The following is a 24300-nucleotide window of genomic DNA, read 5'->3' as shown; positions in this document are numbered from 1 at the left end:
ACTTGACCCCATGCACTCTACCTGTCCACAGGAACATCATGAACAACAGAGTCTTCTACCAACACCCGAACCTGATGCGGGCGCTGGGCATGCATGAGACAGTCATGGAGGTCATGGTGAATGTCCTTGGGGGCGGCGAATCCAAGGTAAGGGGGCTGTGTGGGCTGGAGAGCTCAGGGGAGGGGGCCCCAGAGGGCAGGCACTGACCACCAGCCCACCCTGCTTGCCCAGGAGATCCGCTTCCCCAAGATGGTGACCAGCTGCTGCCGCTTCCTCTGCTACTTCTGCCGCATCAGCCGGCAGAACCAGCGCTCCATGTTTGACCACCTGAGCTACCTGCTGGAGAACAGCGGCATTGGCCTGGGTGAGGAACCCTGAGCCCACTCCTGGCGGTCCATCCAGGCTGGACCCGCTCTCCGCTGGCTCACTTAGTCATTTAACAAACACTCACTCTCAACTCACCCTGGATCTGGACCTGTAATGAGCAGTGCTGGGGATACCCAGACAGCCCTGGGCCTGGCCCTAATGGGGTTCACAGTGGAGTGGGGTAGACAAACCCATCCCAGACAGTGTCGGCCTGGACTGATCAGGCCTGGGATGGAGAAGCACAGTCAGAGGAGCCACCTGACCCAGGCTGGAAAAGGTGTGGTCAAGGAGGGCTTCCTGGAGGAGGTGAGGCAAGCAAAAGTGAGACAGTCAGCTAGGCACCTCTGAAGAGCATTCTCACTGCCTCTCACCCCCACAGGCATGAAGGGCTCCACGCCCCTGGACGTGGCAGCTGCCTCTGTCATTGACAACAACGAGCTGGCCTTGGCGTTGCAGGAGCAGGATCTGGAGAAGGTGTGGAGGGAGAAGGCCTGGCCCATACCTGGCCCCTTGGGGCACCTGCTGATTTGGGTCCCACTCTATGGGTGCCATTGTGCTTGGTCCAGAACTGAATCAGAAGGGGAATAATTTGCAGCAAAGGGACAGGACCCAGTCACTCGCTCACGGGGCTGAGTGAAAATCTACACCCCACCCTCCCCAGCCACGTGGGCTTGGCACGTTTCTTGGCCCTCTGTGCTCCCTGCTTCTGTGTGTAGCAGTGAAAGGCATGGGCTCTGGAGTTCAGCAACTTAGATTCAACTCCCCGCCCCCACCCCCACTCCCAGCCCCACTCTCTTGCTGTGTGGCCTTGGACAAGTGGCTTAAATTCTCCAGGCCTCCATCTCCTCATTTGTAGAATGAATATAATAGAAACAATTTCATACAGTTGTTCTGCGGATTAAATAAGTTAACTCACGAAAGCGTTTACAAAGCAGTAAGCACCCTCTGACAGTTATCTACTATTATAGTATTATTATTTAACAAATGTTTTTGAGCACCTACTATGTGTCAGGACCTGTCCAAGGCAGTAGGGGTATGACAGTGATTGAGAGTCAAAAATCCTTGTCCTTGTGAAGCTGACATTCTAGTTGGGAGGATGGATAATAAACGAGATGAAGAAGTAAAATATGTGGTGTATTAGCTAATGACGAGTGTTAAGGAAGAAAAAACGTGAGCAAGGGAGAGAAATATCAAGTGTCGGGAGGGTGTCTGAGTTTAGACACGAGTGGTCAGAGAAAGCCTCACTGAGAAAGTGACCTTCAGGTAAAGCTCTGAAGGAGATGGGGGCCATATGGACATGAGGGGGAAGAGCGTTCCAAGCTGGGAAGCAGCCAGTGCAAAGGTGCTGAGGCAGGAGTGAACCTGATGAGCTTGAGGAACAGCAGAGAGAGCAGTGTGCTTGGAGCAGAGGGAGACAGGGTGAGTGCTAGGATGTGAGGGCAGGGAGCTGACAAGGGCAGATTGTGTGGAGGGTCTGTGGGCCACAGCGAGGGCTCTGGCTTTAGCCCTGAGTGAGACAGTAGGGGTCTCTCTGACTGTGTGGGGAACAGACTAGGGGTTGAAGGGAACAGTGAGCCCAGGGAGGAGGTGGCTGTGATGGTCCAGGTGGGAAATGATGGTGGAGGATGAGGGTTATTGTTTGCTGAGGGATCCAAATTGGATTGCAGAGCTCCAGGGATGGGCAGGGACTTGAGCCTTGGGGAGGAAGGAGGTGTGGGTCTAGCCTTTGGCTGAGCCTCCTGTGCCCCCAGGTGGTGTCCTACCTGGCAGGCTGTGGCCTCCAAAGCTGCCCCATACTCCTGGCCAAAGGGTACCCAGACATCGGCTGGAACCCCTGCGGCGGCGAGCGCTACCTGGACTTCCTGCGCTTCGCTGTCTTCGTCAACGGTGAGGCAAGGGGTGGCGGTAATAGGGCGGGAGGCTGCAGGTCACTGGCTAAAGCCTCCCTCGGGTGTGGCCCACATACTGGGCCACAGGCCTGGCCTGGGCAGGGATGCCTGCAAGTGGGCGCGGGGCAGGGTCCGGAGGTCAACGGGGGCCTGACGTTCACCCCTGGGGTGCCAGGTCAGGGGCTGTCCAGGGAGGGACCCTGGGCCGTGGCTCATGAGGCCTCCTGACCCCGCGAGCCACCAGGTGAGAGCGTGGAGGAGAATGCCAACGTGGTGGTGCGTCTGCTGATCCGCAAGCCTGAGTGCTTCGGGCCTGCCCTGCGGGGCGAGGGCAGCTCGGGGCTGCTGGCCACCATCGAAGAGGCCATCCGCATCTCCGAGGACCCCGCGAGGGATGGCCCAGGAGTCCGCAGGGACCGGCGGCGTGAGCTGTGAGTCTCCTGCCCCCTCCTCGACAGAACCACCACCCTCCCCGAGCCCCTGCTGCCTCCTCACACCACCCGCCTTCCTCTGCAGCTTCGGGGAGGAGCCTCCCGAAGAAAACCGGGTGCACCTTGGACACGCCATCATGTCCTTCTACGCTGCCTTGATCGACCTGCTGGGACGCTGTGCACCAGAGATGCATGTGAGACCTGAAGGCTGGGCTGGGGGACGGGCACAGCCAACCTTGAACCTCTTCATTCAGACATTCAACAACATTGATTTAGCTCTTGCTATGCGTGTGGTCCTGGGCTAGGCAATGCTGGGGACACACCAGTGGCCGAGAGAGCCCCTGGCCCCACTCCCACAGAGCTCTCAGTCCAGTGCGGGAGATCAAGCAATGAAAGCCAGTGGTAGTCAGGGCTGCAGGGGAGAAGCACAGGCAGAGGGGTCAGGGCTGGGAATTCTAGAGTTAGCTCCACGAGACGGAGTCTTTACCTGCCAGTGGGTCGGGAAGGGATGGAATGGGGGAATGACCACATGGGGCAGGGGGTGCCTGATGACATGCCCACCTCCCCTCTCCAGCTAATCCAAGCCGGCAAAGGCGAGGCCCTGCGGATCCGCGCCATCCTGCGCTCCCTCGTGCCCCTGGACGACCTCGTGGGCATCATCAGCCTCCCACTGCAGATCCCCACCCTGGGCAAAGGTGCGGAGGGGCGGGACTCAGCAAGGGAGTGACGCTGGGGAGGAAGCAGAGGGACCCAAGGGCAGCCCTGACCCCGCTCTCTTGCCCACAGATGGGGCTCTGGTACAGCCAAAGATGTCGGCATCCTTTGTGCCGGACCACAAGGCGTCGATGGTGCTCTTCCTGGACCGCGTGTACGGCATCGAGAACCAGGAGTTCTTGCTGCATGTGCTAGATGTGGGTTTCCTGCCCGACATGCGGGCGGCCGCCTCGCTGGACACGGTGAGTACTCTGGCCACTCTCCCGGCCTCCAGAGTGGGATGTGTCATGGGAATAGTGGCAGCACTTTTGTTTGTTCTGAACTTGTGTACATATCATAATCCTCCCTCCTCCACCATCAAGATAGAAAACAAAAACCAAGAAGAACTCTGAGTTCTGGGAAAGGGTGGGTGGAAATCTCCAACACCTCAGATTATAGAAAAGAATTCTCAGTGATGGCTCAGCACCGTGGAGATACAAAGACCCATGCACAACACCAACAACAAGAACAATAATAATAGAAGGTGACAATGCCACGTTAGGATGAAGACTGATAACTCACCATTGGTTTGGCCAAATGGAGGAAGCAGTTTCAGTGAGGTGGTGGGGCTAAAGCCTTATGGGAAAGGGTTTAGGAGAGCCCGGGAGGACTTCCCTGGCAGTCCACTGCAGGGGGCGCAGTGGAAGTTTGCCCCCTGGTCAGGGAACTAAGAGCCCATATGCCATGCGGTGCAGCCAAAAAATATATATATAGAGAGAGAGCGAGCCCCTCTCAGAGAGAGAGGCTGAGAGGTGAGGTATTGGAGACAGCGAGTGTTGACAGTCTACACAAGTTGGTGACAGAAGAGGCAGGGAAATGGCGATGTGCTGGCCGGGTGAACTTGGTCAAGAGGAGGCTCTTCTTAAGATGGGAGAAATGACTGTTCCCTACTGGGAAAGGGAACCCCGGAACTTGAATCTATAACTACCAGGTTATCAGAAATACAGGGGGCAGAGGAACTAGTTACCTGACACCACTGGGAAGCGACCAACCAAGGCCAAAATGTAGGAAATTCCATTGGACCCATGACTCAGTTTCTTCAGCAAACAAATAGCCTTATAAAGGGGGGGAGGAAAAGGGACAGTTACTGATGGAGACACCTGTCAGCCAAGTACAGTATGGGGGTCTTCTTGGGGCCCTGATCCAAACAATCGCAGCTAAATGCAAAGCCATTTTTGAGACAATTAGAGAAAGCTGATCATGATTATTAAGAGATTTCGTTAATTCTGTGAGGTGTGATAATGGCAGCATGGAATGTTAAATAGAAGTATTGATACTTGTCTGAATGGAGATACATATTGAAGTATCTTTGGATAAAGTGATATATGGCTGGGGGTTGCATGAAATATTACAGGAAAAAAAAGCGAGGGTAGAGAGGAAAAGCATGCAGAAGGTGGGTATCTGCAGAACAGCCTAATCTGGGTAATGAGGGTTCATTAATTGGCTCCTGGACTTTTGCGTGTATTTGAAATTTTGCATAGTCCAAAGTACTAAGGGTAGTGGAGTCTGGGAGAAGCAGGTTTCAGGGGAAGATCAGAAGCCGGGGTCGTTTGCCCAGAGTTATCCTGGGCAGGTGTCAGGGCTTGATGTCCCCACCCTGCGCCCCAGGCCACTTTCAGCACCACGGAGATGGCGCTGGCGCTGAACCGTTACCTGTGCCTGGCGGTGCTGCCGCTCATCACCAAGTGTGCGCCACTCTTTGCGGGAACCGAGCATCGCGCCATCATGGTGGACTCCATGCTTCACACGGTGTACCGCCTGTCCCGCGGCCGCTCGCTCACCAAGGCGCAGCGCGACGTCATCGAGGAATGCCTGATGGCGCTCTGCAGGTGGGGCGGGACCCTGGTGGGCGGGGCTACGGGTGGGGCGGACCTCAGGGTGAGATAACCCCGCCCCGTGCATGTCCCCGCAGGTACATCCGCCCGTCCATGCTGCAGCACCTGCTGCGGCGCCTGGTGTTCGACGTGCCCATCCTTAACGAGTTCGCCAAGATGCCGCTCAAGGTGAGGGCAAGCCCTCTTCAGCTTGCGTATTTCCATGCTCCACCCACCGGCTTGCTCCACCCACCGGCTTGCTCCGCCCTCGGACTATGGGGCTCATTTGTATCACACCGCCCAGACCAGTTAACCTGCAAACGCGCGGGCAGCGGGCCCCATAGAAACCTCTTTAACATTCACTTTGCGTCATTGGTGCCTCTGACACTCCCTAATTAGCGTTTAATTCGCATAACAGTGAGCCAACCCCCATCTTAATTAGCATATATTTGCGTGGGGCACACTTTTTCTAATTAGCATGCTTATTCGCATGCTTAGACCACCGGCCTTCCACTATTCAAATGACTGCATTTATTTCAGTAAATAGTACCACAGCTATCCTGAATATTTGCACACTGTCTCTCCTATTATTTTTTCATTTGCATGCTAGTTTGCATAAGGAGATACCCCCAACTCAGATATTTTAACTATTTTGCGTAATACATCTAAATCAGCCCCCATTTCAAATTTGCATATTGGCTGGTGGAGGCTCTCTTCCCAACTACCACGTGTTTCCATGGGGTGCTGCCTATGTTTCTATTTGCCATGTTAATTCACATAAGCACAGATCACTTCATCCGTATGCCCATTTGCACATAACCCTACCCATGGATTAATATCTGCATGCTTATTTGTGTAAAGAACACCAGACAAATCCAGCTCTGATTTAATGCCCATCCTGACTCTGAATTAGAGTGCCAAATTTACATAATAAACTGTCCAGGACCACTTCCCAATACGCATGCCATTTCCCCTTTATTAGCATATCATTTGCATAATCCACACCTCCTTCATAATTTAAAAGCACTGCCACCCCCCACCCCCACCCCAGGGCCTCCCTGGGCCTTCATTCGCCTGCCACCTGTTAATGTCCCCCTCATTTGTGTGTCCCCCTCTTGTTCCCACCCAGCTCCTCACCAACCACTATGAGCGTTGTTGGAAGTACTACTGCCTCCCCACAGGCTGGGCCAACTATGGGGTCACCTCGGAGGAAGAGCTGCACCTCACCCGTAAACTCTTCTGGGGCATCTTTGACTCGCTGGCCCATAAGGTCTGGGCACCCAAGGGCCCTGAAAGAAGCCTGTTTGGAGGGTCTGGGGCCCGAAGTCAGGGATCCAGAATGAAATCCTCAAAGTTGGGGGTTCAGGGAGGGAGGCAGTTCTGCAGGTTTGGATCTAGGAGAATCTATGAGTTGGGTCTCCGGTTTGAACATTATGGAAGAGGGAATGGGCCTCTAGTTTGGGGGCTTGGAGGGGGTAACATAGGCATGGTTTGAGAGTCCAGGTGGGTCTGAGGTTTGGGTTTCAGGGAGAGAGACCATACTTCATGTTTGAGGGCTCAAGAAAGAGGGGTGATGATTGGAGGGGTGAGTTTGAAGTCCTGGTGCTCCAGGATTTGAAGGCTCCGTCAGGCCTGCAGTGACCACCCCCCCCCCCACGCCCTGACCTCCCCAGAAATATGACCCAGAGCTGTACCGCATGGTTATGCCCTGCGTGTGTGCCATCGCAGGGGCCCTGCCCCCCGACTACGTGGACGCCTCTTACTCATCCAAGGCTGAGAAAAAGGCCACGGTGGACGCTGAAGGCAACTTTGATCCTCGGCCTGTGGAGACCCTCAAGTGAGGCCTGGGGGCAGGAGGGGGGTCCTGGGGGCTGGGAGAATAAGGTTTCAGAGGTGGAAGGAGGGGCCAGCCCTAACATCTGCTGACCCCACCCCCCTAATAGTGTGATCATCCCAGAGAAGCTGGACTCCTTCATTAACAAGTTTGCGGAGTACACACATGAGAAGTGGGCCTTCGACAAGGTTGGCGTCATGGTCCTCCCCTCCCCAGGAACCCCCACCCCTGCCAGCCTTCCTCAAGACCCCAGCTTTCCCCCAGACCCAGATCCTCCCAGAGGGCCCCAGGTTTCCCTGAGACCCATAACTCTTCCTGGGATTCACAGCCTCCTCTGGAACCCTCAGCCCCTCCAGGGCTCCCTCTCAGTGTCTGTCCACACCTCATCCTGCTCCCACTCCCAGCTCCATAGTGACACTGCCCCCACCTGTCCCCTCTCCACCTCCAGATCCAGAACAACTGGTCCTATGGGGAGAACATAGATGAGGAACTGAAGACCCATCCCATGCTGAGGCCCTACAAGACATTTTCGGAGAAGGTGACCAAGCCTTGGCGCCCAAGTTGGGGGTCCAAAATTTGGGGGATCAGGGAGGGGTGAGGCAGCTTCATGGGCTTGGATCTAGCTGGATCTGTGGGTTAAGGCTCCCTATCCATGGACTTTGTCTTCCCTCAAACTTGGCTGCCTCCCCTAGACCCCAGACTCCTAGTGTCCCTTCTCTTAGAAAGAATTGGAGAGACTGCGTTTGATTCCTTGACCATACAACTTAACTTCTCTGAGTCTCATGTATAAAAGGGGGTAATGAGAGTTTGGGAAGCTCTGTTACAGAACAGGTAAGACACCTGGGATTGAATTCGGACTGGACCACTCCTAGCCACATGGTCAGGGCTTTCCCCTTCTTGGGACACTGGAGGCCAGTGAGGCTGAGCCAGGGGCTCCTACCTCCACCTCCCTCTCACCCCATTCCACCAACTCCACTCCCTTCTGTCCACCCCAGGACAAAGAGATTTACCGCTGGCCCATCAAGGAGTCCTTGAAGGCCATGATTGCCTGGGAATGGACGATAGAGAAAGCCAGGGAGGGTGAGGAGGAGAAGATGGAGAAGAAAAAAACCCGGAAGATATCCCAAAGTGCCCAGGTGGAGGCGGGGCTGGGACAGGGGGCGGGGTCATGAGGGGGTGGTGAGCGGCTAGAATAAGGGGCGGGGCCAGGAGAGGATGGGGCCAGGCAGGAGGTGGGGTCGAGAGGGGGATAAGGGCCACGGGAAAAAGGTGGGGTCAGCGGAAGGGGGAAGGCCAGGAGGGGGTGCAGGAGAAGGCTGAGAGATCTGGGAAGGAGAGGGCATGGGTCTGAAGAACTGCAAAGGGCAGAAGAGAGGAGGGTGGCTTAGAGACAGGGACTTAAGGAGAGGGCACAGAGGAGGGGTGTAGGGCCAGGTAGGGGGGATAAATTGGCTTGGGGGCTGGGCTTCCTGCTAGTCCATTCATCTTTCCCTTGTCTCCCCAGACCTATGATCCACGGGAAGGCTACAACCCCCAGCCCCCCGACCTCACCGGAGTTACCCTGTCCCGGGAGCTGCAGGTGAGTCTTGTGGTCCTTTATTTGGGGACTGGAGGCGTCTGTTGGGAGAGGAAGACATCCTCTGAATGTGGGCTTTGACCCTTTGCATCCTCTCCCAGGCCATGGCAGAACAACTGGCGGAAAATTACCACAACACATGGGGGCGGAAGAAGAAACAGGAGCTGGAAGCCAAGGGTGAGGCACCCACCCCACGCCGCACAGACTCCCCTTCGCCGTACTCCCCTAGTCACAGGCTCCGGAGTCATAAGGGCCTGGGTTACAGTTGTGTGACTTTGAACAGTTGCTTTCACCCCACTGAACTTCGTTTCTGTGTCTCTACAATGGGGATAATCGCAGCATTTACTCCTGTAGGGCTGTGGTGACGATGTGAGGAGCATCTGAAAGCAATGTTTGGTTATTCTTATCTCTGTCTTTATTACTATAATTATGCACACCCTGAACTTCAGGAACCACTTCAATGAGCGGCCTGGGTCCCCCCCCACGCCCCTGATTTCTGGTCTTTGCTGCCCCAGGTGGTGGGACCCACCCCCTGCTGGTTCCCTACGACACGCTCACGGCCAAGGAGAAGTCACGAGATAGAGAGAAGGCCCAGGAGCTGCTGAAGTTCCTGCAGATGAACGGCTACGCGGTCACCAGGCAAGCGGGCTGGAAGGCCGGCCCGGGAGGGGTAGGGAAAGTGGGCGGAACCCCGGCAAAAGCTGGGAGTGGCGAGTCCTAGGTAGTGGAGGCGGAGCCAGAGAAAGGAAGATGATGGGGGTGGGGCCTGGGAGCAGAGGCGGGGCCATAGAGGGGTGGGGCCTGGAGGGCAGAGGCGGGGCCAGAGAGGGGAGGAGCCTAAGAAGGGTGGGGCCTGGAAAGCGGAGGCAGGGCCTGGGGGAGTCCAGGCCGAACTGGAAAGAGGCGGGAAATACGGCGGGTCTGCGTCTGGGCTGACCTCTCGCTCTGCCTGCACGCAGGGGCCTTAAGGACATGGAACTGGATACGTCTTCCATTGAGAAACGGTTCGCCTTCGGCTTCCTGCAGCAGTTGCTCCGCTGGATGGACATTTCTCAGGAGTTTATCGCCCACCTGGGTACGGAGAATTCCCTCCCCGTCCCCGCCCTAGCTGCAGTTTCACAAAGGCACCCAGTTCATTCATTTCTCCTTCCTCCCCTCATCTAATCATTGTGCCAGACATTGTTCTAGGGGTTGAGAATAAGACAGTGAACAAGAAGACAAAGATCCCTGTCCTCCTGCCACTTACATTCCTGTGGTGGATTCAGCCATTTAAAGTCGGAAATAAGGAGATCACTGAGTGTGTCAGAAAGTGATTAGTGTTATGGGAAGAGGAATACACTAGAGCTAGCTAAAGAGGGTTGGGAGTGTGGGCCGCTTGTAATTTTAAACGGAGTATTCCAGGACTTCCTTGGCGGTCCAGTGGTTCAGATGCTGCACTTCCACTGCAGGGGTCAGTGGGTTTGATCCCTGGTCGGGGAACTAAGGTCCCACATGCCCTGCTGTGCAGTCAAAAAAATAAAAATAAATAAATAGAGTATTCCAGGAAGCTGGGGAGAGAGCTATGTGGTCATCTGGGGAGAGTATTTTAGGGAGAGGAACAACCAGTGCAGAGGTCGCTGATGTGCGTATTAGGAGGCCCATGTGGCTGAAGCAGAGTGACAGAGGGGAAGAGTGAGAGGAAACGGGGTCAGTGACAGGCAGATCATGACGGGCTTTGCAGGCCATGGGGAGGACTGTGGCTTTTTGCTCTGAGTGAGATGGTGTCACGGGAGCATTCTAAGCAGGAGAGGGCCCTGATCTGCCTTGGGTGTTCACAGGCTCCCTCTGGCTGCCTGTGGGAGCAGACTGAGGGCAGCAGGAGCAGAAGAGAGTGAGAACTGGGCAGATTCTGGATCTATTTTGAAGGCTGAGGCTGTTGGGATGCCCTGCAGATGCCTCTTATATATCACTAAGAATCACAGCTGGGGCCCCTATGATCCCTTCCAGCTTCCCCCAGAGAGCCCCAGCATTCCCCTTAAGAGCCACCCAGGAACCCCCAAATTCCCTTCAGGTGAGTGAGTGGCCCAGCAGGATTCACTCATTACGTCTCACCCCAAATCCCACGTGAGCCAGACCTCCATGCTGCACAGGCTCCTGGCAATTCCCTCTCCTCCCTGAAGCTCAGTTTGCTCATCTGTGAAAGGGGGATTCTGTTCACCATAACCCGCTACAGTTCTGTCACTTATTTGCTAAGTGACCTGGAGTGAGCTCTTTCACCTCAATTTCCTCATCCGTAAAATGGGAATGAAGGACCAAGTATACAGGCCTCCAGGTTGGGAGGAGATTGTGCAAGAACATTTCTCACAGTGCCAGGGGACATAGCAAGTGTTTAGTAATTGGAGCCTTATTTATTATTATTATTATTATTTTAATAGTATTATTATTTTAATAATATGAATTATTACCGTCACTACGATGATGATGATGATGACTGAAACAGATTTCCACTTTACAGTTGAATCTAATGTGTCTATATTGACTTCTTGTTTCATTCATTCATTCCACATTTACTCAGTGCCAGATATTGAAGTTCAGAAAGAAAAGGACTTGTGATTGGTGAGGAGGGGGATGTTCCATGGCCTTACCCCATCCCAGTTTGTCCTCCTCCCCATTTTCAGCCTCAGGAAGGGTTTGATCAAGGAGTTAGGGGGATCAGATGAAAGATAGGGGAGAGAGGTTTACCTCAAAGCCAATACAAGTGACTTCATACCAGGAGGCAATCTCCTATCATATCCCAACTCTGCCCCCTCAGAAAACCCTGAGTTCCCTAGCCTTGAAGCCACCATGACCCCTATTTGCCTTCCCCCACCAGAGGCTGTGTTCAGCAGTGGACGAGTGGAAAAGTCCCCTCATGAACAGGAGATTAAATTCTTTGCCAAGGTGAGAGCTGGGATCAGAAGCTGGAGGAGGCTGGGGACTGGTGGGCTTTCCTCTCTCTTCACCCAAAATCCCTTTCGTCTCTTCCCCATGCCCCCAGATCCTGCTCCCTTTGATCAACCAGTACTTCACCAACCACTGCCTCTATTTCCTGTCCACGCCGGCCAAAGTGCTGGGCAGTGGTGGCCACGCCTCCAACAAGGAGAAGGAAATGATCACCAGGTGCGCCCCCCTGGGACCTGTGACTCACACCCCTGACCTCACGACATTGTAATCCTGGATCTCTTCCTCCCACCCTTGGACCTTAGAGGCTCTGTCCTAGGTGCTGGGCACTGATCAGTCTACCTGCAGAGGTGATGGAAGGGCTAGGGTGAACAACTGCCCTGGTGTGCCCCAGGACACGGGGCTTTCAGGCAACCTGGGACGAATTTGTCACCCTGTCAGAAAGGCAGACCAGCGTCCCCACCCCCAGCATACCAGTTACTGCTTGTGACTTTCAAGCTGGTTCATCTCTCTGCCCCTCCGCACCCCTCTGTCTCCTTCGTTTTCTCCCCCATCATGCTTTCTCCTCCTGGCTCTGTCTTCTGTCCCTCTCCCCCTGTCTTCCCTGTCCCTCCTCCTCTCATTGTGTCCCCTTGGTGTCCTCGCTCCCTGTTTCTCCTGTCCTGTTTCTTTCTCTTTCTTCAGCCTCTTCTGCAAGCTTGCCGCTCTTGTCCGTCACCGAGTCTCTCTCTTTGGTAAGTAGCTCTGCTCCTGAGCCCTTCTCCCCAATCTTCCCTCTCTTCCCCTCTTCACAACCTCGCCCTGAAGAAATATGGCCCAGGTTCATGCCTTAATCTGAACAACTTTCCCTGTGTTCTTCCTCTGAACGTGGACATGGAGTGGGTGGTCCTGGGGACAGAGCAGTGACTGGGATAGTCCTGGGCCCTGCCATCATGGAACTCTCAGACTCATAACCAGACGGTGACGGCCCAGAGGTCAGGGCCAGGGTTGGGGAGGGACAGGAAGAGGGGTCAGGGCCGGGATGGGGGAGGGACAGGCAGAGGGATCACAGCCAGGATGAGGGAAGGACAGGGGCCTATGGGAGTCTAGGTGGGGTGGGGGTGGATGAAGAGAGATCAGCTGAGTTGGCTGTAGAGGGAGGTACTGTCCCCATAACCCTTTCTTCACCCAAGCCCAACTTCCTCCCCCAGGGACGGATGCCCCAGCTGTGGTCAACTGTCTTCATATCCTGGCACGCTCCCTGGATGCCAGGTGGGGCTAAGGGTCATGGTGCCCACTCCCATTCTAACCGTGCTCCCACCCCCAGCCCCTGTTCTCCTAGACTCTCCTCAATCTTGAATCTCAGATTCTGGAACTGGTTTGTCCCCACTTCCCTGTTAGGACCGTGATGAAGTCTGGCCCCGAGATCGTGAAGGCTGGCCTCCGTTCGTTCTTTGAGAGTGCCTCGGAGGACATCGAGAAGATGGTGGAGAACCTGCGGCTAGGCAAGGTGTCGCAGACACACACGCAGGTGAAGGGTGTGGGCCAGAACCTCACCTACACCACCGTGGCCCTGCTGCCCGTGCTCACCACCCTCTTCCAGCACATCGCCCAGCACCAGTTTGGAGACGATGTTATCCGTAAGGGCTCCTGATCTCAAGGGCAGTTGTGTGTGTGGGGGTGTCAGTTCAACCAACACCACCCATCCCAGTGTGCCTGATAGAATCTGCAGGTGTTTCAGCGTTATATTTATTGAGAGGATTCATTGTCATAAGCAAAGTGTGCATTCAGTTCAGAAAATCGGTAGGTTAGAGAATGAGTTAATCAGAGCATTAATTCCACAGCTCTAACAAAAGAACCTAAATCACAGTAGCTTAAACAAGTGACAGATATATTTCTTTTTCATGTAACAGTCTACTGGTAGGTTGATCATGATGTCAGAAGCCCAGATTCCTTCCATCTTGTTGCTCTGCCATCCCTGAAATATTGCCTTTATCCATATGGTCCAAGATGGTGCACCATCTCCTTCTCATTCTAGCCAGTAGGAGACAAGAGAAAACAGAGGAGGGCACCTCAGTTCTTTTAAAGGAACAACGTAGAAATGGCCCACATCACTTCTGCTCACATTTATCCTATTGGCCAGAACATAGCATATGGCCACATGTCACTGTAAGGAAGACTAGGATGGTAGACTTTATTCATGTGTTGAGCTAAGTATGGAGGTCTCTTACTAGGAAGAAGAGAAGAGCAGAAAGAAGGTAAGAGCAGATATTGGGAGTCAATTGGCAGTGTCTGCTGTATTTATCCTACCAAATTGCACCTATAGTGTGTGACCCAGCCTGGGATCTTGTAACATAATGCATACAGTGTGTAACATAATGTTGTTAATGAGACCCGGGCAAGATAAAACACCCAATAGGGGGTGATGACATTGTATGTTCAGGTACTCAAAAAGCCCTACAAGATGTGGAGCATGGCAGAGGCAGGAAAGGGCAGGAAGGGCTGGTGGGAGAGATGTCTTGGAGGCCGAGGAATTAGGCTGTGGAGAGGAGGCATCCAGAGTGAGGCCCTGGCCTGGGGACCTGGGGACAGTGGGGCCTCCATGAGACAAGCTGGGAGAAATAACAAGTTTGAGGGAGATGCCAAGGTCACTTTGGGGTTCAGTGGTTGTGAGGGGCCCAGGGGATCGGAGGCGTCCAGGACGGGCTCTGGGGACCGAGGGGTAGGGGAGGCCTGTCTCAGTTCACTGCTGATTTGACATTGACAAAAATAAAAAAAGTAGCACTTGGATGGGGTTCTTCCCCGGCTCCAATATTTTTTTTTTCGGCCGCGCCATGGGGCACGCGGGATCTCAGTTCCCCAACGAGGGATCGAACCCGAGCCCTTGGCAGTGAGAGCGAGGAGTCCTAACCACTGGACTGCCAGGGAATCCCTCCAACATTTTATTCTGAAATTTTAAAAACATACAGAAAAGTAGAAAGAAGAGAATTGTTAACAATCTGCCCCATTTGTTTTACCTTTCACTTTATGAGTGAAAGTATTTCCAAACTTTTTGTTGAACTTTTTTTTTTTAATTTATTTTATTTTTATTTATTTTTGGCTGCATTGGGTCTTTGCTGCTGCACGCGGGCTTTCTCTAGTTGCGGCGAGCGGGGGCTACTCTTCGTTGCTGTGCGCGGGCTTCTCATTGCGGTGGCTTTTCTTGTTGCGGAGCACGGGCTCTAGGCACGCGGGCTTCAGTAGTTGTGGCACACGGGCTCAGTAATTGTGGCTTGTGGACTCCAGAGCACAGGCTCAGTAGTTGTGGCGCACGGGCCTAGTTGCTCCGCGGCATGTGGGATCTTCCCGGACCTGGGATCGAACCCGTGTCCCCTGCATTGGCAGGCGGATTCTTAACCACTGCGCCACCAGGGAAGCCCTTGTTGAACTTTTGAATGTGAGTTGCACACACACAGTGACCCCTCATCCCTAAATACTCAGCCTGCAACACCTGAATGTTGCAGAACCTTCTCTCCTGTACCCACAATATCAGTATCACACCTAACCTGACTATAGTTAAATTTCCCTATTACCCTCAAAATGTCTTTGATTTTTTTTAAAATTCAGAATTCAGTGAAGTTTCTCTCATTGCATTTGGTTGTTATGTCTCTGTCGTCTCTTTTCAATCTAGAACAGTCCCCCTGCCCTCTTTTTGCCTCATGACATTTAGGAAGTTGACAAGGTTCTTAACCTGGCCTTCTGGGGTGGGGGGTGTGTGGATAACCAATATTGAAGTCACAACTGGATATCTGTTTGCATTTGCTGGAGAGAGTGTCCATCACTATCATCAAAGACATCCGTGACTCCTCTCCAAGAACAGCTAGCCTTCACTGAGTGCCTCCTGTGTGCCCTGTTCCAGTTGCTTTCTGAGTATTAACTCATTTAATCATCACAACAACCCTATGAGGAAGATACTATAATTATCCACATTTTACAGAGAGGGAAACTAAGGCCGCGAGAGAGTTGGTACTTGCTCAAGTAACAAAACTTGTAAATGGCAGGCTGGCTCTACAGCCCCTGCTCTTACCCGTCATTTGGAGACAAGGGAGGGGGTTAGAGAAGAACTGGTACGGACCCTCACCCTCCCTCTTTTCCTCAGTGGATGATGTCCAGGTCTCTTGCTACCGAACGCTGTGCAGTATCTACTCTCTGGGAACCACCAAGAGCCCTTACGTGGAAAAGTAAGGAGAGACAGCCATAGTTTGGGGCTGGGGTGGATACCGTGGGGGCCCAGGGAGGGGAGGGCACAGGAGAAGATAGGGGTGAATGAAAAGCCGGGAAATGGTCAAAGTCTTCAAAAGACGTCCGCACCGTGGCCACTGCAGTTCCTCAAGATGGCCACGTGAGGGCGCTCAGAGGAAGGCCAGTGAAGAAAGTGGAGGCCACTGGTTGGGGGCCAGGTGGGCACAGGCGTTTGGCGGCCAGGATGCCAGGTTGTTCTGGGCTGGCAGGGGGCACGCAGAAACTCTGGCAGCCCACAGGAGCCAGGCATGCTGGGGGCACCGGGGAGGGCCGCTGGCAGTGCCAGAATCACCGGTAGAGCAAAAGGGCACTCAGGAAACCCAGGGAAACGGCCGCATGGGTGACCACCAGTGAATGGCATCTCTGCCCCGAAGTGTCCTGGGGAGAGGCACTTCTGTGGAGGAAGGGACTGGGATCCAGGACAGGGCAGAGGGGGCGTGGGAGCTAAGCACAGCCTCGTCTTCCAGGCTTCGGCCAGCCCTGGGCGAGTGCCTGGCCTGCCTAGCAGCGGCCATGCCGGTGGCGTTCCTGGAGCCTCAGCTGAACGAGTATAATGCCTGCTCAGTGTACACCACCAAATCTCCCCGGGAGCGGGCCAGTAAGTCGGGCGGGGCTGGGGCAGCTGTCAAGGGTTATATTCCACTGCACGGGTTCCAGGGAGACCCACTGTGGGTAGTGTGGCCCAGTCTGGGCTCTGAGGGGCTGAGGATTCCCCAGGGTGGGGGCTCTCCAGATTGGGGAACCCCAGAGTTTGTGGGTGCTCTGGATTATGGTGTGGACACTGAGGTCTGGGCATGATGGGTTGGCATGCCCTGACCCCCTCCCCGCACCCCAGTCTTGGGGCTCCCCAACAGCGTGGAGGAGATGTGTCCTGACATCCCGGTGCTGGAGCGGCTCATGGCAGACATCGGGGGGCTGGCTGAGTCGGGGGCCCGCTACACAGAGATGCCGCACGTCATCGAGATCACGCTGCCCATGCTGTGCAGCTACCTGCCCCGCTGGTGGGAGCGCGGACCCGAGGCACTCCCGCCTGCCCTGCCTGCAGGGGCCCCTCCACCCTGCACAGCCATCACTTCCGACCATCTCAACTCCCTGCTGGGGAATATCCTGCGGATCATCGTCAACAACCTGGGCATTGACGAGGCCTCGTGGATGAAGCGGCTGGCTGGTGGGTCTGGCGGGCATGGGCCTCCTGAGTACTGGGGCTCAGGTCCCTGGACCTGATGGTCTCAGAGGGAGATCCCGGGGTCCATGGTTTTCTGGGAGTGGGGAGGAGTCAGAGCTCAGTTTTCTCGGGGTCACAAGGCCAGAGGTCATCCTAAGGAGTCAGAACCTCAGGCTCATAGGGTCTGAGGCAGAAGCATGGGTCCTGGGAGTCCTCCAGGCTGGAGTCTGAATTTCTGGAGCCTTGAAGAGGGTTAGGTCATGGGTTAGAAACTGGGTCAGAAGGCTGAGTTCCTTATACAAAGGGTCAGAGGACCAGGTCGAATATCAGGGTCCCCGATATGGACAGTTAGGGTTCTGGGTCAGAGGTCAAGAACTGAATCTTTAAAAGATTGGGGCTCCTGGTTCAGAAGTTCCATGTCAGGGGAATTCCCTGGTGGTCCAGTGGTTAGGACTCTGGGCTTTCACTGCAGGGGCCTGGGTTCAATTCCTGGTTGGGGAACTAGGATCCCACAAGCCACGCGGCGTGGCCAAAAAAAAAAAAAAAAAAAATCATGACTTGTAAGTTCCTTGTTAGGAGTTAAGTTTTGGATCAGGGCCAAGCTAGAGATCAGGGCTGAGGTCAGAGGTCAGGGTCAGAGGTCAGAGGCTGTGGTAAGAAACCAGGGTCATAGTCAGAAATCATGTGGTGAGGTATGTCAGGGTATAGACCAGGTCAGAGGTTAAAGACTGGGGTGAGATGTCATAGGCTAGGGTAAGATATCAGGTTAGGATTCAGTTGTTGGAGTCAGAAGTCAAGGACTTGTGTCGGGCTGAGGGGTCACAGTTTCAGGTCAAGGGTTAGGGTTGGGATCCAGGATCAGGGGCTATGTCAGAGGTCACAGCCTGAGGTCAGGAGTGGGATCAGAGGTAGAGGCTGGGGTCAGAAGCCAGGGTCAGGCTGGGGTCGATGACAGCTGCTGGGTCAGAGGTACAGGTCAGAAGTCGTGGGATGGAAACAGAGGTCAGGGGTGCGATCAGAGGTCTTAGGTCAGGTGCTGGAGTCAGTGGCCAGCCAGCAGCACCTGCGCCCCCTCTGGTTCTGCAGTGTTTGCCCAGCCCATCGTGAGCCGGGCCCGGCCTGAGCTCCTGCATTCACACTTCATCCCCACCATCGGGCGGCTGCGCAAGCGGGCGGGGAAGGTGGTGTCCGAGGAGGAGCAGCTGCGCCTAGAGGCCAAGGCGGAAGCCGAGGAGGGCGAGCTCCTGGTGCGGGATGAGTTCTCCGTACTCTGCCGGGACCTGTACGCCCTCTATCCACTGCTCATCCGCTACGTGGACAACAACAGGTCAGCATGTCCCCAGCCGTCCCCCCACACACCCCAGCCTGACCCCCGGCTTCCTTGGACCCCATCTGACCTCTCGCCTCTGACTTGCTATAAACTTCTTGCAATGCTCACTCAGTCCTACCCAACCTTCTGACCCCCAGCCCCTGTTGCTTATGGACCAATAAAAGCCAGCCTGTGTTTTCTCCCCTTCTGCTCCTTTAAACCTCCTGAACCTGAGGCCCTGTGAGGACGGCTCTATCAGCCATAAGGAGCCGTACTTCTCTCCTCCAGCACTGCGTCTTCAGGCTTGGGTAGACAGGATGCCTGATTTGTGCAGTGAAGTCCTATGGTCAGGCCCGCCTCCATCACTGAGAGAAGAAAGGAAGATAGTCCAGATCCGGCCAGACTAATTTCCCCCCAGAAACATAGGTCTTTATAAAAGGGCAAGCACAGGTATCAACCAATTGCGAACATCTCCCTAAAATCAGAAGCAAAGTTTAAAGAATTATTGAGTTTTAGATGCAGCCAAATCCAGGGATAGTGAGCAAGATTCAACTCCAAGTTCCCTCCGGGTTGAAAAAGATTTTAAGGTTGCATCAGGGCTTTGTGAGAAAGGGTGCTTGGATTGATTAGCTATGTCTGTCATGGGAGCTGAAGCAGAAAGCAGTGGTATGCATGCTGTATACATCCTTGTACACCCAATTTTGTGCTCATGAGTGGGTATCGCTATAGGGTAGATTCCTAGGAGTAGGAGTGTTGGGTCAAAAAGTATGGGCAAGTAAAGTGAGGTATACTCACACAGTGGAATACTACACGGCAATGAAAGTGAGCAAACTGTTGCAACACCCAGCAACATGGATGAATCTCTCAAACATCAGGTTGAATGAAAGAAACCAGAAAATTTTAGAGTACATATCGTATCATCTATTTATGTAACATTCAAGAACAGACCAAAATAATTCATGGGCTAGGGGACTTCCCTGGTGTTCCAGTGCTTAAGACTTCGCCTTCCAATGCAGGGGGTGCAGGTTCAATCGGGAGCTAATCCCACATGACTCGCGGCCAAAAAAACCAAAACATAAAACAGAAGCAATATTGTAACAAATTCAATAAAGCCTTTAAAAATGGTCCACATCAAAAAAAATCTTTAGGGGCTCCCGTGGTGGCCAGTGGCTAAGAATCCGCCTGCCAATGCAGCGGACATGGGTTCGAGCCCTGGTCTGGGAAGATCCCACATGCCGCGGAGCAACTAAGCGCATGCGCCACAACTATGGAGCCTGTGCTCTAAAGCCCACGTGCCACAACTACTGGAGCCCGTGCGCCTAGAGCCCGTGCTCCGCAACCAGAGAAGCCACCGCAATGAGAAGCCCGCTCACCGCAACGAAGAGTAGCCCCTGCTCACCGCAACTAGAGAAATCACGCGTGCAGCAACGAAGACCCAATGCAGCCAAAAATAAATAAATAAAATAAAATTTTTTTTAAATCTTAAAAAAAAAATTCATGGTCTAGAAGTCTGGATAAGGGCATCTTTCAGACCAGGGACTGGAAATGTTCTATTTCTTGATTTGGGTGGCAGTTACACAAGTGTGTTCACTTGGTGATAATTCATCAAGTTGAAACTTTGTATATATGTTATACTTCAATAAGAAGGTTAGAGAAAGAAAAAACAATTTTTAAGGAATGGTCATTGATAATTTTTTTTTTTTTTTTTTTTTTTTTTGGCTGTGTTGGGTCTTTGCTGCTGCGTGCGGGCTTTCTCTAGTTGTGATAAGGGGGGCTACTCTTCGTTGTGGTGCGCGGCCTTCTCATTGAGGTGGCTTCTCTTGTTGCGGAGCATGGGCTTTAGGCGCGTGGGCTTGCTTCAGTAGTTGTGGCTCACGGGCTTAGTTGTTCCACAGCATGTGGGATCTTCCCAGACCAGGGCTCGAACCCGTGTACCTTGCATTGGGAGGCGGATTCTTAACCACTGTGCCACCAGGGAAGCCCTCATTGATAATTTTTAAATCATCTGAATGGCCAGATTACCCTAGAAAGCTCTATCCCTCCCATTGGAGTCTCCGATCCCCTCCCCTGAGGTCTCTCCACGTGGCCCCCTTCTGTGGGGGTCCCTGCCCTCATCCCTCACCAGCCCCTCCCCCTGCCTGCCCAGGGCACACTGGCTGACCGAGCCCAACCCCAGTGCGGAGGAGCTGTTCAGGATGGTGGGCGAGATCTTCATCTACTGGTCCAAGTCCCACGTGAGTGCCCACCCGCCCTGCCCCTCCTCTCTATAAGCGGAGAAGCTGCTGCCCAAAGATGCCCTCCCCCACTCTGTCTGATCCCCAACACTGCCTCCCCCCACCCCCAGAACTTTAAGCGCGAAGAGCAGAACTTTGTGGTCCAGAATGAGATCAACAACATGTCATTTCTGACTGCAGACAGCAAGAGCAAAATGGCCAAGGTGGGTGCTTTGCTCTGGGAGGAGGACTTAGCGGGGAGGGAGGGAACAGCCTCCTGGGCTTCCTACCTGACCCCTCCTCACCCTGCCAGCCTGCCCTGTCCTAGTCGCATTCCCTGCAGCCCTCATAGCAGCCCCATCTCCCTCCTCCTTCCTCCCCCCCATCCCCATCTCCTCCCTCCCGTCTTTTTCCTTCCCCCCCGTTTCCCTCTTCTTCCCCATCTCCTCCCTCCGCCCTACATGCTTTCTCCTCCCCATCACCCTCCCCATCTCCCTGTTCCTCATCTTACTCCTCCCTCCCCATCTCCCTCCCCCATCCCAGTTTCCTCCTCTCCTTTCACCCACTTCTTTCCTTCTATCCCACTATCCCACATCTCCCCCTTTCCTCTCCCCTTATCCTTCCCAGAAGGACAGGGTCTAAAGAACAAACCCACCACCCTGAGTGAGGTCTGGAAATGCCCAGCTGGGGGATTTGCATCAGGGTGGGGCAGAGGAGCTGCGGTTAGGGCTGACTTGGAGGGGGCCTGGGGTTCTCGGAGGAACTGGGGTAACACTTCTTGTCTCTGTCTGCAACCTGATGAAGCAGGCGGGAGATGTACAGGTCAGCCCCACGTCTGGAACCTTCCGCATGGCTCTTGGCTAACACCCTCTACCCCGCTCCCAACCCCAGCCTCTGCTCTGCCTCCAGAAAACCCCTGCCCCTGTTCCCCACCCCTCATCCTTGGCTCCTAGCCCCCATCCTCTTTCTCTTCCTCCACCCCACCTCCCACCAACCATTCCCTTCCCGGCCCTCAACTTTTGGCTGTTGAAATTTTTTTAACATTTGTTTAAAAAATAACCAACTCCCCTCTCAGCTTTCCCCAAAGCTTCAAAGCACTTTGGACTGAGGTCCCAGGGAATGGGAATGGGGGTGGGAAAGTCACGTGCACGGTTGGGGTTTAAGGCCTGGGCTCTGGAATCAGATGCACTTGGGTTAGAATCCTGACTCTTGGCAGTTAGCTGTGTGACCTTGGACAAGTGTATTAACCTTTTGAGCTTTGGAAGGCATCCAGTCAGTGGCCCCCCAGCCCCAGGGCTCGTGAGGACCCAGTGAGGTGCTGCATGTGCCATGCTCCATATCACAAGCTGGCGTGGGTGCGGCTCCGGCCGAAGCTTGTCACCGGGGCTTCTCATTGGCATGACTGGGGTGGCCCAGGCCGTGGGTCTGCACCCAAGGCTCCAGAACATGGCTGTGGGACTCTGTGCTCTGTGCTTCTGCTTCCAGATCTTTCTGGATCTTTCTTGCATCTTCTGTCTCCTTGTCTGTCTCAGTCTCTCAGTGTCTCTCTCTCTCTCTCTCTTTTTCTTCCAACTTCTCTTGTCTCTTGGGACTCTTTACAGTTCTACATCTTCATTTCATTCTTGGGAACTCTGTCTTGGGCTCTGAAGGGGGGCTTGTAAGTGTTGTGTAGGGGCAGGAGGGGTGTCCTACTGAAAATTCTGGGGCGATTCTGGGAGAAGACTGCTAGAAGTTGAGAAAGCCTGGAATGGAGGGAAATCTGGAAGGATTTGGGGTAGAAGTTGGAATTTGGGACAGAGGCTTGGGTCTGGGAGGGTCTAGGGTCAGGGATGGGGGTCTGAAGTGAAAGATCAGCAAGGTCTGGGGTGGAAACTGGGATGGGACGGGGCTGCCTAGTATTCAGGCGGGGGCTGGAGTGTGGACAATGGTAGCTGGTTGGGGCTGGAGCAGGGGCCAGGCTGAGACTCAGGCTGGCGCTGAGCCCCCGTGTCCCCACAGTCAGGTGGCTCAGACCAGGAACGCACCAAGAAGAAGCGCCGGGGGGACCGGTACTCCGTGCAGACATCGCTGATTGTGGCCACGCTCAAGAAGATGCTGCCCATCGGCCTGAATATGTGTGCACCCACTGACCAGGAGCTCATTACGCTGGCCAAGACCCGCTATGCCCTGGTGCCTGCTCAGCCCCTGTCTGAGAACCTACCAGGATCCCACTCAGCACTCCCACTAAGCCCCTGGGACCCTACTGAACTCCCAGCATCCCACTAAGGGCCCTCCCTTAGGACCCTACTGAGCCCTTCTCCAGGAGCCTGAGGATTCACTGGGCCTCCTAGGACGCCCTGAGCCTTCCCGCAGGATGCTGAGGACCCTACTTGGGATGCTCTCCGAACTCTGGGACCAAAGGACCCTAACTGGGACCCCACTGGGAACTGGAAAGGCCACTAAGACCCTTGGGACCCAAGGACCACACTGAGCCTTCAGGGACCCTACTGAGCACCACCCCCCTGCCATGCCAAACCTGCTGGGACCCTGAGGACCCCAGCTGAGACACCATGAGCCCCCCTGAGACTCCCCCAAGCCCTCTACCAGGACCTCCCCAAGTCCCTCGGGACCCACTGAGCCCCTCAGGACCCCATTGGCCCCCCCCCTGAACCTCTGGGTTCCCACTGACCTCTCCAGCTCACCACATCTTTCCCTCAGGACCCTGCTGACCCCTCCCCCGGGACTCTGTTGACACCCAGCTGAGCCCCCAAAGGCTCTCAGGGGCCCAGTGAGCACCCTGTGACCCTAAGTAGCCCCCAGGATTCTAATGGCTTCTTCCGCAGGACCACACCGAAACCTCTGAGGTCTCAAGGGTGATTGGGACCAATTGCCCCTGCCCCTGAATCCTTCTAAGCCCTCTGGGGCCCCAAAGAGGCCTCCCAGGACCCCTTTTATCCATTGTATGGGATAACAACCCCCCTCCCTGATCCTTTTTGGCCTCAGGGACCCAAGAAGCCCTCCCAGGACTCTGCCCCAAGACCCCTAGAACCCCAGGACCCTGCTCAGCACCCTGACAATCTACTAACCCCCAGGGCCCTGAAGACCACTGACTCTCCCCTGATATCACAAGCACCCCCTTTCTCCTCCTAGGACCTGTTGAGTACTGCTGAGATCCCTAAGAGCCCTCCTGGGCCCCTCTGCCCACTTAACTTCATCATGAGGGCCCCCTCTCCTGGGACCCTAAGGAAACCCCACCCTACTGATCCCTCCTTTAGCCTCCGTGTAAATCCCACCAGTGACTTGGGTGATCTGCCTGACCCCCTATGACCTCTGCTGACCTTATCGTCTCCTTCTAATCCCCCTCACCCACCTCTTAATCTTCAGAAAGTCCCTGCCCATCTCCTACTTACTCCCAGCCCCACTCTGACCCTCTTCTGACCTTTTTTGACCTTTGGGGATAGCCTCATGTCACCCCCTACCTCCTCTCACAGCCCCAACGAGGCCCCTCTAATCCTGTCTCTTCAAGGTGCCTCTGTGGCCTCTGATGCCCTCTAGGACTCCTCTCTGACCACTCCTGACCTGTGGATCCTTTCAGTTTCTCTCAGATCTTCCCCACACAAGCCTCTCACCAGTTGCTTGGGTGATGGGGCTGGAAGGGAAAGGGTTGTAGGTCAAGGAGGACGCTTGGCCCTCCAGAGTGACCCAGCCTGTCATGTCTCCCCAGAAAGACACAGATGAGGAGGTCCGGGAATTTCTGCAAAACAACCTTCACCTTCAGGGAAAGGTACGCCT

At 54.5% G+C, this 24300-nt stretch overlaps 1 protein-coding gene across 2 annotated transcripts in view; it reads left to right on the top strand.

Moving 5' to 3' along the window:
* The window catches only part of RYR1 (ryanodine receptor 1), a 116005-nt gene that overhangs the window by 44596 nt on the left and 47109 nt on the right, over positions 1–24300 (top strand). For both annotated transcript variants that reach the window (XM_082437632.1, XM_082437631.1), the window contains exons 40-71: positions 32–146; positions 232–364; positions 746–840; positions 2118–2253; positions 2500–2686; positions 2772–2880; positions 3261–3381; positions 3473–3642; positions 5048–5268; positions 5352–5442; positions 6383–6523; positions 6927–7090; positions 7197–7275; positions 7536–7625; positions 8083–8223; positions 8592–8666; positions 8765–8840; positions 9179–9302; positions 9623–9738; positions 11515–11582; positions 11680–11801; positions 12267–12316; positions 12773–12833; positions 12963–13201; positions 15700–15781; positions 16310–16440; positions 16678–17010; positions 18094–18334; positions 20463–20550; positions 20661–20753; positions 22528–22698; positions 24233–24292. In XM_082437632.1, the coding sequence (XP_082293758.1) occupies positions 32–146; positions 232–364; positions 746–840; positions 2118–2253; positions 2500–2686; positions 2772–2880; positions 3261–3381; positions 3473–3642; positions 5048–5268; positions 5352–5442; positions 6383–6523; positions 6927–7090; positions 7197–7275; positions 7536–7625; positions 8083–8223; positions 8592–8666; positions 8765–8840; positions 9179–9302; positions 9623–9738; positions 11515–11582; positions 11680–11801; positions 12267–12316; positions 12773–12833; positions 12963–13201; positions 15700–15781; positions 16310–16440; positions 16678–17010; positions 18094–18334; positions 20463–20550; positions 20661–20753; positions 22528–22698; positions 24233–24292 (4123 nt within the window). The remainder of the gene's footprint in view (positions 1–31; positions 147–231; positions 365–745; positions 841–2117; positions 2254–2499; positions 2687–2771; positions 2881–3260; positions 3382–3472; positions 3643–5047; positions 5269–5351; positions 5443–6382; positions 6524–6926; positions 7091–7196; positions 7276–7535; positions 7626–8082; positions 8224–8591; positions 8667–8764; positions 8841–9178; positions 9303–9622; positions 9739–11514; positions 11583–11679; positions 11802–12266; positions 12317–12772; positions 12834–12962; positions 13202–15699; positions 15782–16309; positions 16441–16677; positions 17011–18093; positions 18335–20462; positions 20551–20660; positions 20754–22527; positions 22699–24232; positions 24293–24300) is intronic.

The sequence above is a fragment of the Balaenoptera physalus genome (assembly GCF_965194825.1).
Source record: "Balaenoptera physalus genome assembly, chromosome: 19".
NCBI classification, from domain to species: Eukaryota; Metazoa; Chordata; class Mammalia; order Artiodactyla; family Balaenopteridae; genus Balaenoptera; species Balaenoptera physalus.
This window is presented reverse-complemented; position numbering and strand designations above follow the sequence as displayed.